Source organism: Podarcis muralis, chromosome 6 (genome assembly GCF_964188315.1).
Source record: "Podarcis muralis chromosome 6, rPodMur119.hap1.1, whole genome shotgun sequence".
NCBI lineage: Eukaryota > Metazoa > Chordata > Lepidosauria > Squamata > Lacertidae > Podarcis > Podarcis muralis.
Window position 1 is genome coordinate 71260769 of NC_135660.1, and position 13993 is coordinate 71274761.

Genomic DNA, 13993 nt, shown 5'->3' on the forward strand with positions numbered 1-13993 from the left:
TTATTATTATTAATTTGCATTTGAAATGTAAATTCCCCACTAGTCCTGGAATTGCAGTGCTCAGAGCATGGGGCAACAAACTAAGGCCCTTGGGCCAGATAAGACCCAATTGCCTTCTGGATCCGGGCCGCAGACGATCCGGAAATCGCCGTGTGGATCGCCAACGTGTGTGTTCTTTCCTTTTCCCTCTCCCTCACACAGCAGTGGTGGCGCCTCCTCCCTCCTGGTTTCTCCCTGCCCTGCCTAGAGGAGGAAGGGGGTTGGGCTTTGTTGGTGCCCACAGCAGCTGCAGTGCTCGAGCGGCCGCCATTTTAAGCAGCCTCTCTCTGGAGCCCTTTCCTGCACCGCTCATCGTCCCTCCGCTGCTGCCAGCTCCTGCCACTCACAAGACAGGTAAGCAGCTTGTGGTGCTCTTGCATCATTCCCCTCCCCAAAATATAGTCCAGCCTCCCACAAGGTCTGAAGGACAGTGGACCGGCCCCTGCTGAAAAAGTTTGCTGACCCCTGGCTCAGAGGTGAGCTGCCCCACACACTGCCCCCATCTTTCAGCCAGAGAACAAAGAGCCAATGCCTCCTAGGAAGAATATCATGGAAAAGGGAAAAATAATCCTCACAGTTCCCAATCCAGTGTATCATAAGCCCTATTGATTTTAAAGTGATTAATGGGCAATGAGTATGCATGCTGGTTCCAAAGAATCTTAAACTCATAACTTTTATTGCATCACAGAATAATTGCCCCTTAATGTTTAAAACATGAAACACTGCTTGCCTAGGTAAACAACTGTTTCCAGAAAGGTAGCCGTAATCATCTGTTGCAGCAAAAACAACAAATTCTTGTCATATCTTAAAGACAATTTCTTACTCTTCAAGGTGAGGACTCTGGTTTTTTTAAAAAAAAAAATATGGCCCCCAAACCCTATGGACACACGGGAATTGGCACTGCTGAACACACTAAGGCTTTTTTCTGAGTAAATGTGTAGAATTTCACATCTGTTGTGTTTCTTTCTACAGAGATAAACAGAAATAATTCTCCAAATTCAGTTAATAAAAATTAACTCTACACATAAATTAGCTTTTCTTGATGCTTAACCTTTAAAGAGGCCACCTTATCCTTTATATATCCATACAGTATATCCAACAGGTCACTGCAATGTTTCTTCCTAAAGTCCAGTAGCGTAGCTAGCCTGTGGCAGGGGGGCGGTCTGCACTGGGGGGGTAGGGCACCATGGGGGTCTGTACTGTGGTACAGTGGCTGCTGTGCATCAGGGGTTGGGATTCTGGGCAGCAGAGAAATTTGAGGGCAGAACGGTGGTTGCCTGGTATTTTGGATGCTACAAGGGGGCGGAGCCACTTCCCATCCCTAAAGTTCCCATCCCAGCAACTTCCTAAATAAGGCTCAGTAAGCTGGTGGTGGTTGCTACACTGCTGCTTAAGTCCCCAAAATATCAGAAACTGGCTCCACAGTAACTCAGAACAAGGCTTTCAGTGTTGCTGCCCCATTCTGTGGAACAGCAACCCTGTTGAAATATACCAGGCATGCACTATCTGTACTTTCTAAAACAATGGAAGACGTTTCTGTGTGAACAAGGTTTTTCAGCAGCTCAAAAATCCTTTGCCACAGGTGTTCATTTTGTATTGTTTTTAAACCTACAGTATATTCAGTTATTTTTTATATAGTTTTAAAAACCATTTCAGCTGTTTTTATGATATATTTGTAAATCACATTGACACACATGTAAAAGGGAATTTATAATTTCAGCAACAGTCATTAAAATAACGTTGGAATTTCTTATAAATTTAGGGAAAATGTTAAAAATGTGGTAGCTGGGCTGGGGCATGTAAGGAAGAAAAAAAGGAAAGTAAGTGTTGGCAAAGCTACCAGTTTTTTGTACTCACTTGGTGTAACAATACGCTTGTAATATTTCACTTGGTGTAATATTAACTCAGCCATTTATGCAACAGCTGAGAAGATGAGTCAGCAGTTTGCAAAACGCCATTTTTAAAAGCAGCCAAGAATAAGGGAAGAAAATGCAGATTTCTATTTTCACAGTTGATGCCTTTACAGATCAGCCGTTTTCTGGAAATCCTGCAGCTGTTTGTCTTCTTGAAGATGTAAGTTTTTGAAACTTGTCTTTACCAGAATGCTGATGTTTGTTAGGGAATGGCTGTGGCTCAGTGGCAGAGCATCAGCATTGCATGCAGAAGTTCCTAGGCTCAGTCCCCAACATCGCCTGGTAGTATTGCTGGGAGAGATGTTGCCTGAAACCCTGGAGAGTGGTAGACATAATGAGCTAGATAAACCAATGGCCTGACTCAGTGTAAGGGAGCTCCCTACATTACAAAACTTTGCTGTGTGTGACTGGTGCCATTTATGTCAATTTTTAGTGATGCTTTTCTTGACTAAGGATTGGTTTGTTGTGGGTACAGAAAATTCCTGTGCTGTTTATCTGGCCCAGTGTTTTTCAAAAATTCCTGCCCTCAGGAAACTCTTCACAGTAATGTCAAGACTTTCCAGGAAGCATTTCTGCAGTTAATGTTTCCCTCACTGAAAAAATCCCTGCTAAGTTTTCTAGAGTTTTCTAGAACACAGATTGAATTCCAAATTAGCCTATTTCATAAGCACTGGCAGTCTTATTTATGAAACAGTTGTGCACAATGCTTAGATTTAATCTGATTTAGTCGTATTGATTTAAACAACGCCAACCCAAGGTATTTTGTCACCCGAGTATGGTTGAAAAATGTCAATTGCTCCTTTTTAAGGTGTTCCAGCCCCTTCAACGGCATAGCATCTGTTTATGATCTGTGATCATGACTACAGTGGTACCTCTGGTTACGAACTTAATTTGTTCCGGAGGTCCATTCTTAACCTGAAAACGTTCCAAACCTGAGGTACCACTTTTGCTAATGGGGCCTCCCACTGCCACTTCGCCGCCAACATACAATTTCTGTTCTCATCCTGAGGTAAACTCCTTAACCCAAGGTACTACTTCCGAGTCTGTAACCCGAGTGTTTGTGACCCAAGGTACCACTGTACTGCTGTGCCACAATCAAGAAGTAGAAAATAACCTTAGATCAGGCAGTGATCAGGCCACTCCTACGGAAACTGGATCTGGACCCCGAAGATACTAACATTCTAGCCGCCTTGGACAAATATTTGAATGTTTCTAGGCACTTGTGGATGATAGTGGCATTTGAAGAACTAGATTCCCTCATTCAGAAAAGCTCCTCCATAAGAGAAGGCAGTGGATTGACTCCAAAAAACACATGAAGGTCATCAACTTGGTGCCTGCAGGTGCCATGGCACCCTCAGGTTGATAGTCTTAGATAATGTACTGGATGGACCAATAGTCTGACTCAGTATAAGACTTTTTTCCATGTTTGTTCCTAACAAGTTCTTTTCCTGTTTGTGCATGTGTTGCCCACTGGATTTTATTTGTGCCTTTTGCCCCTCTCTGTCCCTTGCACCCTTATCTGCCTTTCTTTGTGTTCTTTGTCTCCCTGTAATCTCAGCACTTTCTCATACGTCTGTAACCTCTGTCAATGAATTCCTCTTGTGCCTGTCTGAATCCATTGCTCAGCAGCTTTTTTGGCTGGTGTTTAAGAATGTTTGGCCACACAGCTACACTGGCTGCGCTCAGGAGTGCTGTGCCAATGATTCAGTAGCTCAATTGGCATGCCATCTCTCAGTCTCTGGATGCCCATTTGCAAATATGTACTTGTACAGTGGTACCTCAGGTTACATATGCTTCAGGTTACAGACTCCGCTAACCCAGAAATAGTGCTTCAGGTTAAGAACTTTGCTTCAGGATAAGAACAGAAATTGTGCTCCGGCGGCGCGGCAGCAGCAGGAGGCCCCATTAGCTAAAGTGGTGCTTCAGGTTAAGAACAGTTTCAGGTTAAGTACAGACCTCCGGAATGAATTAAGTACTTAACCCGAGGTACCACTGTATCTTGAATCATTAAATCTTGGACCATGTATTGCAGAGCTTTCTAAACTTTTCATGTTGGTGACACACTTTTTAGACATGCATTATTTCACAACACAGTAATTCAGTTTTACTAGCCAACCGGAGGTTAAACTAACCACTTTTCAGCCCCGAAAGGAGCGTGGGGAGCGTTCATGTGACACACCTACACACTGCAGCTGACACACTAACATGGAACATGAAACACACAGTTTGGAAAGCTCTGATGTAGTGTATATATGTGACTTGACCTTTAGACTGGTTTGGCTAATTTTCTAGAGATATGTACCCTCTGCATATAGTTTTTTATTGTTTCTCCATGCCATGCCATACAGCAGGCTTCCTCAACCTCGGCCCTCCAGATGTTTTGAGACTGCAATTCCCATCATCCCTGACCACTGGTCCTACTAGCTAGGGATCATGGGAGTTGTAGGCCAAAAACATCTGGAGGGCCAAGGTTGAGGAAGCCTGCCATACAGGAAGGATTGTTCCAAAGCTGTTTGTGGGGGGGCAGGGTAGTCCAGATTTCCTCATCCTCCCAACTTTTATTATCTTTTTTGGGGGGGAGTGGGGGTACAGAGACATTTTCATCTCAACATCACGTTTTCCTGATTGTTCCCAAGCTGTTGGGGTTTTCTTGGTGGGGAGAGGGAAGGAGCCCAGTGCAGAAGGATCATAATTATTTTCTTTTCCTAGATTGTTCCAAAGTTGCTTGAGGCTGGGGGAGTGCAGAGTCATTATCATAATCTTTATTATCATCATTATTATCATGTTTCCTCTGATTTTTCTCAAACATTATGGGGGAGGCATTTCAATGGCATCATTAGTAGTACAGTGGTACATTGGAAGTCGAACGGAATCCATTCCAGAAGTTTGTTCAACTTCCAAAACGTTTGAAAACCAAGGCGTGATTTCCAGTTGGGCTGCAGGAAGCTCCTTCAGCCAATCAGAAGCTGCAGAAGCCCCATCTGACTTACGTTCATAAACTGGAACACTCACTTCCAGGTTTGCTGCGTTCAGGAGCCAAAACGTTGGACTCACAATGCGTTCGGGATCCAAAGTAGGACTGTATCATCACCGTTTTTTCCTACCTAGCCTGCTGCCGGGATTGTTCCCAAGTTGTTGGGGGGTCCGCACAGCACAAAGGCAGAAACATTATTAGTATCATCTCATACACCCTAATTTTGGCATGATCGTGTTTATTTAGTTGAATAAATAGGTCCCCCATAAAGGACTGTGCACAGGGCCCCACAAACCCCTGGGTCAGTTAGGCCAAAATAAGAAAACACAGGATTGCTATATTTCAAAACTACCACAAGATGGCGCTAGTTAGTTGTCTGAGTTTGTGGATTTCTGTTTTGCTTTGCTGGGTCATTCCATATCAAGTGATCCAACTTTTTCACCTCATGTCATCCAGTTTTCTTAATATTTTGTACACTTGCTGAATGATCAAAACTAAGTTTAAATCTAAAATTTAAATTTTTTATCCAGTTTGTGATGAACTTAAACTTAGTTTTGATCATTCAACAAGTGAATCATCATTCACTTGATCATTCAACTTAGTTTTGATCATTCAACATTCAGATTTTCCCAGACATCCCAGCAATTCCCGCCCTGCTATGTCAAGGGAATTACAGACGTATTGTATAGTATCTCATAGGGAACTGCCTCCTAATGGCAAAGGTGATGTTTGGGGTGGCTTGCAGGTTATTTTTTTAGTTCTTTACTCCTACTGCTTCTGCATCTCTGTTGAATAAGAAACAGTACCATGAACACATTTAAGCTTCATGTGTAATGCTAGGCTCTTTGTTTATCAGGTCTTTTATTTTGCTATAAAATAAATAATACCAATTCACGGGCAATTATTTTATTTTTAAAAAATAGGAACTGGAAGAAGGTTGGCACCAAAAAATCGCAACAGAAATGAACCTCTCAGAAACGGCATTCATCAGAAAACTGGATCCTACTGATGACTTTACAAGAAGTAAGACTACATTAAAATAAGCAGTAATTTTTCAGTTGACTTCAGCAGAAGGTAGATCATATCCGCTGCTTTAAAAAATTAAGGAAGGTTGATACTTTAGTTAGTAGACTATAATGTAAGTTGAGGCAACAAATACTTGGTGTATAAACATACCACAGACCTAATCTGGTTTAACAGTTAAAATTTTTACCCAAGGAACCCTGGGAATTCTACAATTTCTAATGTGGCAGAGTGGACTGTAGTGCTTAAGACTAAAGCAGAGAGATACCACTGAATGCTCCTTTGCATAAAATCTCCCTGCAAGCAGAAAAGTAACAGAAGGGGTGACACAGATTAGAATTTTTATTCCTAATTTGCTAGCTTTCTTACAGAGAATTGAAACAACAACTCAGGGATGCATTAAGAATGGCATCTGTCACATGCAACCTGGAGTGGTGTTACCAACTCTTGCCACCTCAGGAATGCGCCATCTCATTTTGTAGCACAGGCAGTCCAGGGCGTAGTTCCATCTCATTTTCTGCATCTTGGAGGAATTTTCATCTGTGGAACATTTTTATCACCAAATAGCTGACACACACAATAGCCTATAGGGAGGCTACTGATTCATCTTCTCAAATGCCTACCACACCCATACTTCCATTAAAAAAATATAATATTGGTCATTGGCATGTTACAAACAGATGGGTGTTTTATTTCTCTTTTATCAAAGAAAACCACAGATGTTATGTGGAAAGATGTTACATGCAGTAACACTATAAAAGGGCAAGTAAATGGCTGAAAATCTGGTGTGATACAGCCGTAAAGCTACAGGAAGAGTTTACTGTAAGCCTGACTCTTGAATTTTCTTTTCCTAGGTTCCCATTTTGGATTAAGGTGGTTTACACCAGCTAAGGAGGTCCCACTCTGTGGCCACGCTACCCTTGCCTCAGCAGCTGTGTTATTCCACAACAAGAGTAATTAACATTTAAGCTATAAGTTATTTGCAAATAAACCTTTCAACCTATATTACAGTTATATGTTTCTAATTTTAAAAACAGAAAATGTGAATTCAACCCTCACTTTTATAACTCTGAGTGGAGAATTAAATGCCAGACAAGCAGGCGATCGTATTATCCTGGACTTACCTCTTTATCCTACTTATCCACAGGTTAGATAAACTTAAATTGCCAGCACTTTTCCAAAAGATTAGTTAAGAGCAATCATTATATACATATTTCTTTCTTTTCATCCAGGATTTCCAGGAAGTGGAAAAGTTAGTGAAGGTAATTCGTGTAATCCTTATATTATTTATTATGATTTTATTAAATGTATAGCGATTAACAGAGAGTATTCCAACAATTCCACAACACCGTCCTTATTACTGCATTGTACACTTTTGCAGAGTGAGGCATGTCTAACCCTGCAAAGGACTGCCCGTAAACCTCTATGTCAGTGGTTCCCAATTACTACAGATCTCCTGTTTTTCCAAAGCCCCTACTTTTGAAAATTTTGATATATCTGTGGTAGCTTTTGTTACGTGAATGTTGCCACAGACACCCTGGGTGGGTTACATAGACCCCCCCACAGGGTCTATGGGCCACCAATTGGGCACCACTGCTCTATGCCATACACGTTATGCATCATTATGTCTCTTTTCCCATGCCATATTGGCCTGCATGTAGCAAGCGTCCTCTGTACCTCAAATTATGCAGATGCAATTTTAATGTTTATGAAACATTTCATTAATCATGGATGCTAGCTCCGTGGTAAAATATTTTATTCCAGGTAGTGCCACTATATTAGGTTAGTTACTGTGTCCTTATTGCAAAATTGTTCCGTTAATAAAGTAGGGAAAGTCTGTGGTTTGTGGTGAACAGAACTGGGCTCAAATCTACATTTGGATATTAGGTAAACTTTGGGCCTGACCCCAACTTTCAGTCTAGCCTACTGTGCAAGGCTGTTGTGAGGATAAAATGGGATAATCATACACACTAGGGGTTACATTAGAGAGGATGGGTGCTTCTTGGTTTTTGACAGATCCAATTAAAGGAACAGAGACTGAGCTGCATTAATAGTGTCTGTGGGAGGAGATAAAAAGTAAATGTATCTCTCCTTTGGGCTTTGAAGATCTCAGCCAAATTATCTCTGAGCTCTTGGGCATCAGTCCATGTGTTTAAGAGTGGCTTCTCCAAATGTTCTAAAGAATCCAGGAGAAATCTGAGTGAAGAGACAGAAAGCACATGTAGGCTGCATGTTCTCTTTCTGTGTTTATTTGCACCATATGAAGCTTGAGCCCTGTACGTCATCCTGATGCAAAGATGAGTAAGATCTCTCTGCATCTGGAGCACACACACAACTTATTCCAGAGGGAGAGGGGTTTAAATTTGGGTTCTCAAAGTGTTAAGAAGAAGAAGAAGTCACCTGTCTGTTCTCCCACACGTGTGCCTAAAATGTGTGCATCCTTTGATTTGACTGAGAATGCAATGCATTCTTAATGATTGTAATTTAGGAGATGCTCTAGTTCTTTGGGGTTCATCCTGTAATATTTTATTACCAGGCAGCTGTAGGCGATATGAATGTTCAAGATGTTCGCTATTCTCCTGACACAAAGAAGCTCCTTGTCTGCCTCAGTGATGCTTATGGAAGGTATATGTGTTTTTCTACAAATTTCATTAGGTATTAGCAAGGCTGGGGAATATTTGGCACGCCAGATGGTTGCTGGATTGCAGCTCCCCTCATTGTTGACTATTGGCTGTGCTGGCTTGGGCTGATGGAAGTTGGACTCCAACAATGTCTAGGGGGCCATAGGCTTGCCATCTTTGTTATATGTCAATTAATGTGAACCCCACCTCCCCTCCTTTGATGCCTTATTCTGTTTGACTGGCACTGCAAAACCCCTGGAGGGCACCAAGTTGGTGAAGGCTGTTGTAGACATTATACCAGTACTGGGCGCTTGCTATTACTGTCGCTATCCTTACTTTAGATACCCAGAACTGCAGTATGTTTCAGCTCATAATTGTTCTCAGTGGGATGTTTTAGCTTTAAATTTGCATACGTAGGAAAAATATATTTAAATGTTTAACATTTCATGTTTAACCTCAAGGTCTGATTTGGAGAAAATACAAGTGAATGGCCAAGAACTTTTGCTGGCTGAGAAGACTGGGAAAGTCCAAGGATTAATAGTCACAATTAAAGGAGATTTCCACGGAAAACATGAAAGCTATGACTTTTTCTCTCGATACTTTGCTCCATGGGTTGGAATTTTAGAAGATCCTGTCACAGGTGTGTTTGTGTGTTTAAGTAGGGCTTTGCTCTCATTTTTATTAAACATAGGGGAATAATTCCTGTTGGAAGCTTTAGGTAAAGGTAAAGGGACCCCTGACCGTTAGGTCCAGTCGGGGCTGACACTGGGGTTGCGGCGCTCATCTCGCTTTATTGGCCGAGGGACCCAGCGTACAGCTTCCGGGTCATGTGGCCAGCATGACTAAGCTGCTTCTGGCGAACCAGAGCAGCACACAGAAACGCCGTTTACCTTCCCGCCGGAGTGGTACCTATTTATCTACTTGCACTTTGACGTGCTTTCGAACTGCTAGGTTGGCAGGAGCAGGGACCGAGCAACGGGAGCTCACCCCGTCGCGGGGATTCGAATCGCTGATCTTCTGATTGGCAAGTCCTAGGCTTGGGTTGTTGTTGTTGTTTAAAAAAACCAATTTGATAAAATATGGTCATCTGTCAAATCTTCCCACTCTACCATGTTGAAGAAACAGAGTCCTGGAAGGTGCCATGCAGGTATGATATGGGTTAATAATAATAGTATTTGTATACAGCCTTATACCCTTGGATCTCAGGACGGTTCACAAAAGTAAAATCCCATATAAAAATCACAATGTAAAAAACAGAAAATACATAATAAAAACAAAAAAAGCAATGACAACCCAATAATCCCCCTTTCCAAAATACATTTTAAAAGGGCATCAGATGTCAATCAGCCAAAGGCCTGGTTAAAGATAAATCTGCCTTCTTTCTTCAATTCTGGATGCTTCAGCCCTCATGACTGCAAGGCATGGAGGAGAATTCTAATGTGTGGAGATGTTCTGCACATCCCAAAGGTCTTTGCAGGATACTGCCCTTCCCCATGTGACAGCCAGTTTGCAAATGAGGATAATAATTCAGCCTTACCTTACTGTGGCATTATAAGGATTTTTTTTTAATGCATGTGGTGTGCTTTGAACCCTAAACATGTTACACTTTTTTGGTTATGATTATTACATCTTTTCATTTTCTTTCCAGGATCTGCTCATACTGTCTTAAGTAGTTACTGGTCACAACAACTGGGGAAAAAGGAAATGTGTGGTAAGAATCTCTCTTCAATTATAAGAATAAGCCTTAGGGCTCAATAATTTAATAAATGTAATCTGTTAAAAATAAAATCCGCAGGAACTTTAATTACACATTAATTTTTCCTCCTGTTTAGCCAGAGGGTCTGAAGGCAAGCAAGGGTTCAGGAATGTATATGGTCACAGTGCTGTGCAAGGATCTCAGGTGTATTAGTTTTTCCACCCTTGCCAAAATTGATGAAAGAAGAAATTTAAACCAAGCTGTTCTTTCCAGTTTGCATGCAGCAGGGTAAAATTACTGTGGCTTTCCTTCTAAAAATAAGAACCATAGGCAAGTGGAGATGATATCGGTCACTTAAAATCAATGGCAATATGTCTTTCAAGCCTGGATCTAAAGAAATACTTGTATTATTTTTAAGCTGTTTGGCTCTAGGTGAGTTAACATACATATGGGATTTGCTGTCCCCATATCTACTTGAAACTGTAGATCAATTTTGTGCTCACTCAGGAGCAGGGCCATGCGTTTAGCCCCATCCCCTGCATCCTTCCCCCAGACCTGTGTTCCATGTGGTTGTCTGTAAAGGAATTCTTATATGTAAGACCTTACATGGGAGCAGGATCTCGTGCATTAATAGTTCCTTCACAGAACTGTAAGTTCTGAAGAGACACTTTTCTTCCTAACTCAAAAACATGCCTTCTTTGAAGGCTCTTCCCTGGCCCCCAAAGGTGGAGGGAGCATGAGGAGAGACTGTGCAGCATATAACATGCACATAGGCTGCAGAGTTTTGTGGGGGGCAGGTGGAGTTTGCATCCTCCCTATTTGCTGTCTAGGGTGAGGGCTTCACCATAGCCTGTCAGTGGATTGGCTCTGCTGAGTTCAGTAGTTCCATAGAGCTTTCCCCTTTCTTTAATCCATCTGCTGCTCATTAGTGACAACCAAGCATTGCAGCACGCATCGTTCATGGGGAACACAGATAATAGGAAATATAAATACAAGCCTCCCCCCTCTCTTTGTTTAGCATTTCAGTGTTCTGCTCGTGGAGGAAAGTTGAAGATTCTGCTTCGGCCTGATGGAAGAGTAGACGTCAGTGGCCAAACAGTCATTGTGTTGAAGGGTTTTTTGACCATTTAAGAAAATACGCTGAAAAAAGGAGAGAGAGAAAATAAAATGAAATAAAGCTCTTCGTCATTACAAATTTCCATTTCTTCTTATCGTTGCTGATGCAGATGAACATTTTACAGAGAAAACGACTACTTAAATCAAAAGGCAAAATGGACATAATTCAGAAGACAGGCAATTTAACTGAAATTTGATTTTATAGTTTTATCTGATTTTTATTTGTTGCATTGCATATTTGTAAACTGCCCTGAGACTATTGTGGTATATAATTTTTTTAAAATTAAATTAAAATAAAATGTTTGTATACTTTTATTTCCATTACTATCCTCTTCTGTGCTATCCTGGCTGCTTGAGCCAGATCATAACAGATTAAGGAACACATTTATTTAATAATGTGTTGCAATTTCTGTCTAGCCCCTTTGTATCTGCTTGGGACAATTCATTCCATGACTGTTTAATCCTACCCTCGTAAATAGCTCTACGTAGATAAGCTTGAATTTGGTAGACCTCTAAAGCAGAGTTAGAGACCGAATGCAATTCTCCAAACCTCTACTTCATATTATCCTTTTGTATTTTTGCCTGGCTGGAATGTGCCCTTGTACTCTGGTGATGCCTCTTGCTTTCCTGTATCAAGGATAGAGAATGGTGTGTGTGTAGAAGCTAGTCTGTTGTACGCAGGTAAAATTTATATTAATTGCTCACCCATTTTTGCCTCTGTCCCTACAAGCTCCAACATCACATGGCCCCCAGAAGGTTGTCCAGAAGGGAATGTGGTTTTCAGGATGAAAAAGGTGCGGGCAGCAGTCTCCATCATATTTGAAATCAAGTCTCAGAAGCAAGTAAATCACACTCTTCAAGTTAGAGTTAACTCTTTATAAGCAAGAACATGATTTGCACAGACTTGGCCCAGTGTCAGGCCTAATGAGGACAGAAGCTCATCCCTGGTACGTCTGATCCCATGGATCAGTTGCCAAGACTAAAAGCCCCCACCTCCCCACAGCTGTCTTAAGTCCCCTCCAGGGTTTTTCTAAAGCAACATGAGACTGTGCCTGCATGAAGCTAGCTTCTTCACCCTTTTTATGCCTCTTCTTGTTCTGGGAAACTAGAGGGGAAGGGAGCTTGTTGCAGCAGGAATGGGAGACACCCGTGACTCTTCATCCGCCAGACTCATCTCTCCCTCTTGGCTGCTCATCCCCCTCTCCTGTTTCAGCTTCTGCCACTGATTCTGGACTTCTTTCTGCCAAAGACTCCCAACTTCCACCTCCTCCTCCCAGTCTCCTCTCTCTGATCACTCATCATTGTCCCACCACCAGTCCCCAAGCTCTGAGCTTTCTTTCCTTGGGGGGGGGGGGGTTTCCCAGCAGTTTCCTTCCACCATACCTCTGTGTCCAACTAGTCCATGACCTCAGTCCTGGTTGGTTCCCTCTTTATTTCCCCCCCCAGGTCAAGCAGCTTGACTCATTGTTGCCACCATTTAAAGTCCCTTATAATGCAGTACCACACTTTGCCCTGCACCTGCCACACGCACCTGAAGCTGGCCCTCTTTCAATAACCTAAACATGTAATACACATATATCCACCTAATTCTGGGTCCTCCAAAACTAGTTCGGGGTGGGGGCAGGGACTACAGAACAACAGAAATTAAAAATCTCTAAATAATACAGATAGTCACATGCAACTACTTGAAAATGGATGAGTGTCTTTTTCGTGGTTGCCAGCAATCTGTTAATGTGAAACTGCCATGTGATTTGGAAGATAATTTGCTTCTTCATGATTTACAACTCCGAATAAGACCTCACCCAATTAAGGCATAAAGGTCAAATATTTGTCGGTGTGGGGCCAGACGAGTGTGTACCTCTCATAGCAACTGACCTGAACCTCTGGGTAGGCTTCTTTAGAGGTTTTAAGCTCAAGTTGCCCTGAATAGTTTTCTATTAGACATGTTGATTGTTGGGTTTGCATACATGCAAAGAAGGGGAGCTGTACCAAGTTGAAATGCTAAAGAGCATCTGCTATACAAATCCTGGCTATTGCCCTGTTTTAAGAACATAAGAGCCATACTGGATCAGAACAAAGGTCCAGCATCCTGTTCTCACAGTGGCCAACCAGATGGAACCTGTAAGTAGGACCTTGAGTGCAACAGCATTCTCCCCACTTGTGATTCCCACAGCTGGTATTGGGCTGTCTAGTCCATACTGCACTGCTAGTCCAAGTCTTGGATAGTTGAACAGGGGTAGTAAAGTCTTACTGTTTGGGGCTGGATGCTTCACACCAACTGGCCTACCCAGGAGCACCACACAGACAATAATTTACCTACTGTATATGAAATGCTTGTAGGACTCCTGTAGCTGCACTAAGGAGGCAATTACTGTTCACCTGTCCAGATTTAACAAATAGACAATGCAGTTTTCTTTCCTGGGGGAATAAAATAATCAGCCGAGTCTAATAACTTTTTTAAAGCACGGCCTATCTAAATCTTCCTGACTAGACCAATATAGCTGCTGCTTAACGCAGATTTCTTTATTCATTGTGTTGGGCTTTTTGGTACAGTTTATTTTTTTCTTTGTGTTCATTTCTGTGTAGTGCAGACAACAACAAAAAAAGAGAA

The 13993-nt window shown here is 42.0% G+C and overlaps 1 protein-coding gene across 1 annotated transcript; it reads left to right on the forward strand.

The window, feature by feature from the left end:
* Positions 1-1832: 1832 nt before the first annotated feature.
* PBLD (phenazine biosynthesis like protein domain containing) lies at positions 1833-11697 on the forward strand. Its single transcript, XM_028729419.2, has 9 exons — positions 1833-2112; positions 5850-5949; positions 6804-6902; positions 6987-7096; positions 7182-7211; positions 8486-8574; positions 9032-9210; positions 10219-10281; positions 11285-11697. Exons 1-9 carry the CDS (start codon positions 2029-2031, stop codon positions 11395-11397), a joined length of 867 nt encoding a protein of 288 aa, XP_028585252.2. The 5' UTR covers positions 1833-2028; the 3' UTR covers positions 11398-11697.
* Positions 11698-13993: the final 2296 nt, after the last annotated feature.

Excerpts from the sequence above, each read along its gene's own strand:
- PBLD (XM_028729419.2), top strand. The coding sequence starts at position 2,029 with ATGCAGATTTCTATTTTCACAGTTGATGCCTTTACAGATCAGCCGTTT. Across the intron at positions 7,097-7,181 it reads TTTATCCTACTTATCCACAG|GATTTCCAGGAAGTGGAAAA; the intron begins GTTAGATAAACT and ends CTTTTCATCCAG. Across the intron at positions 7,212-8,485 it reads AAGTGGAAAAGTTAGTGAAG|GCAGCTGTAGGCGATATGAA; the intron begins GTAATTCGTGTA and ends TTTTATTACCAG.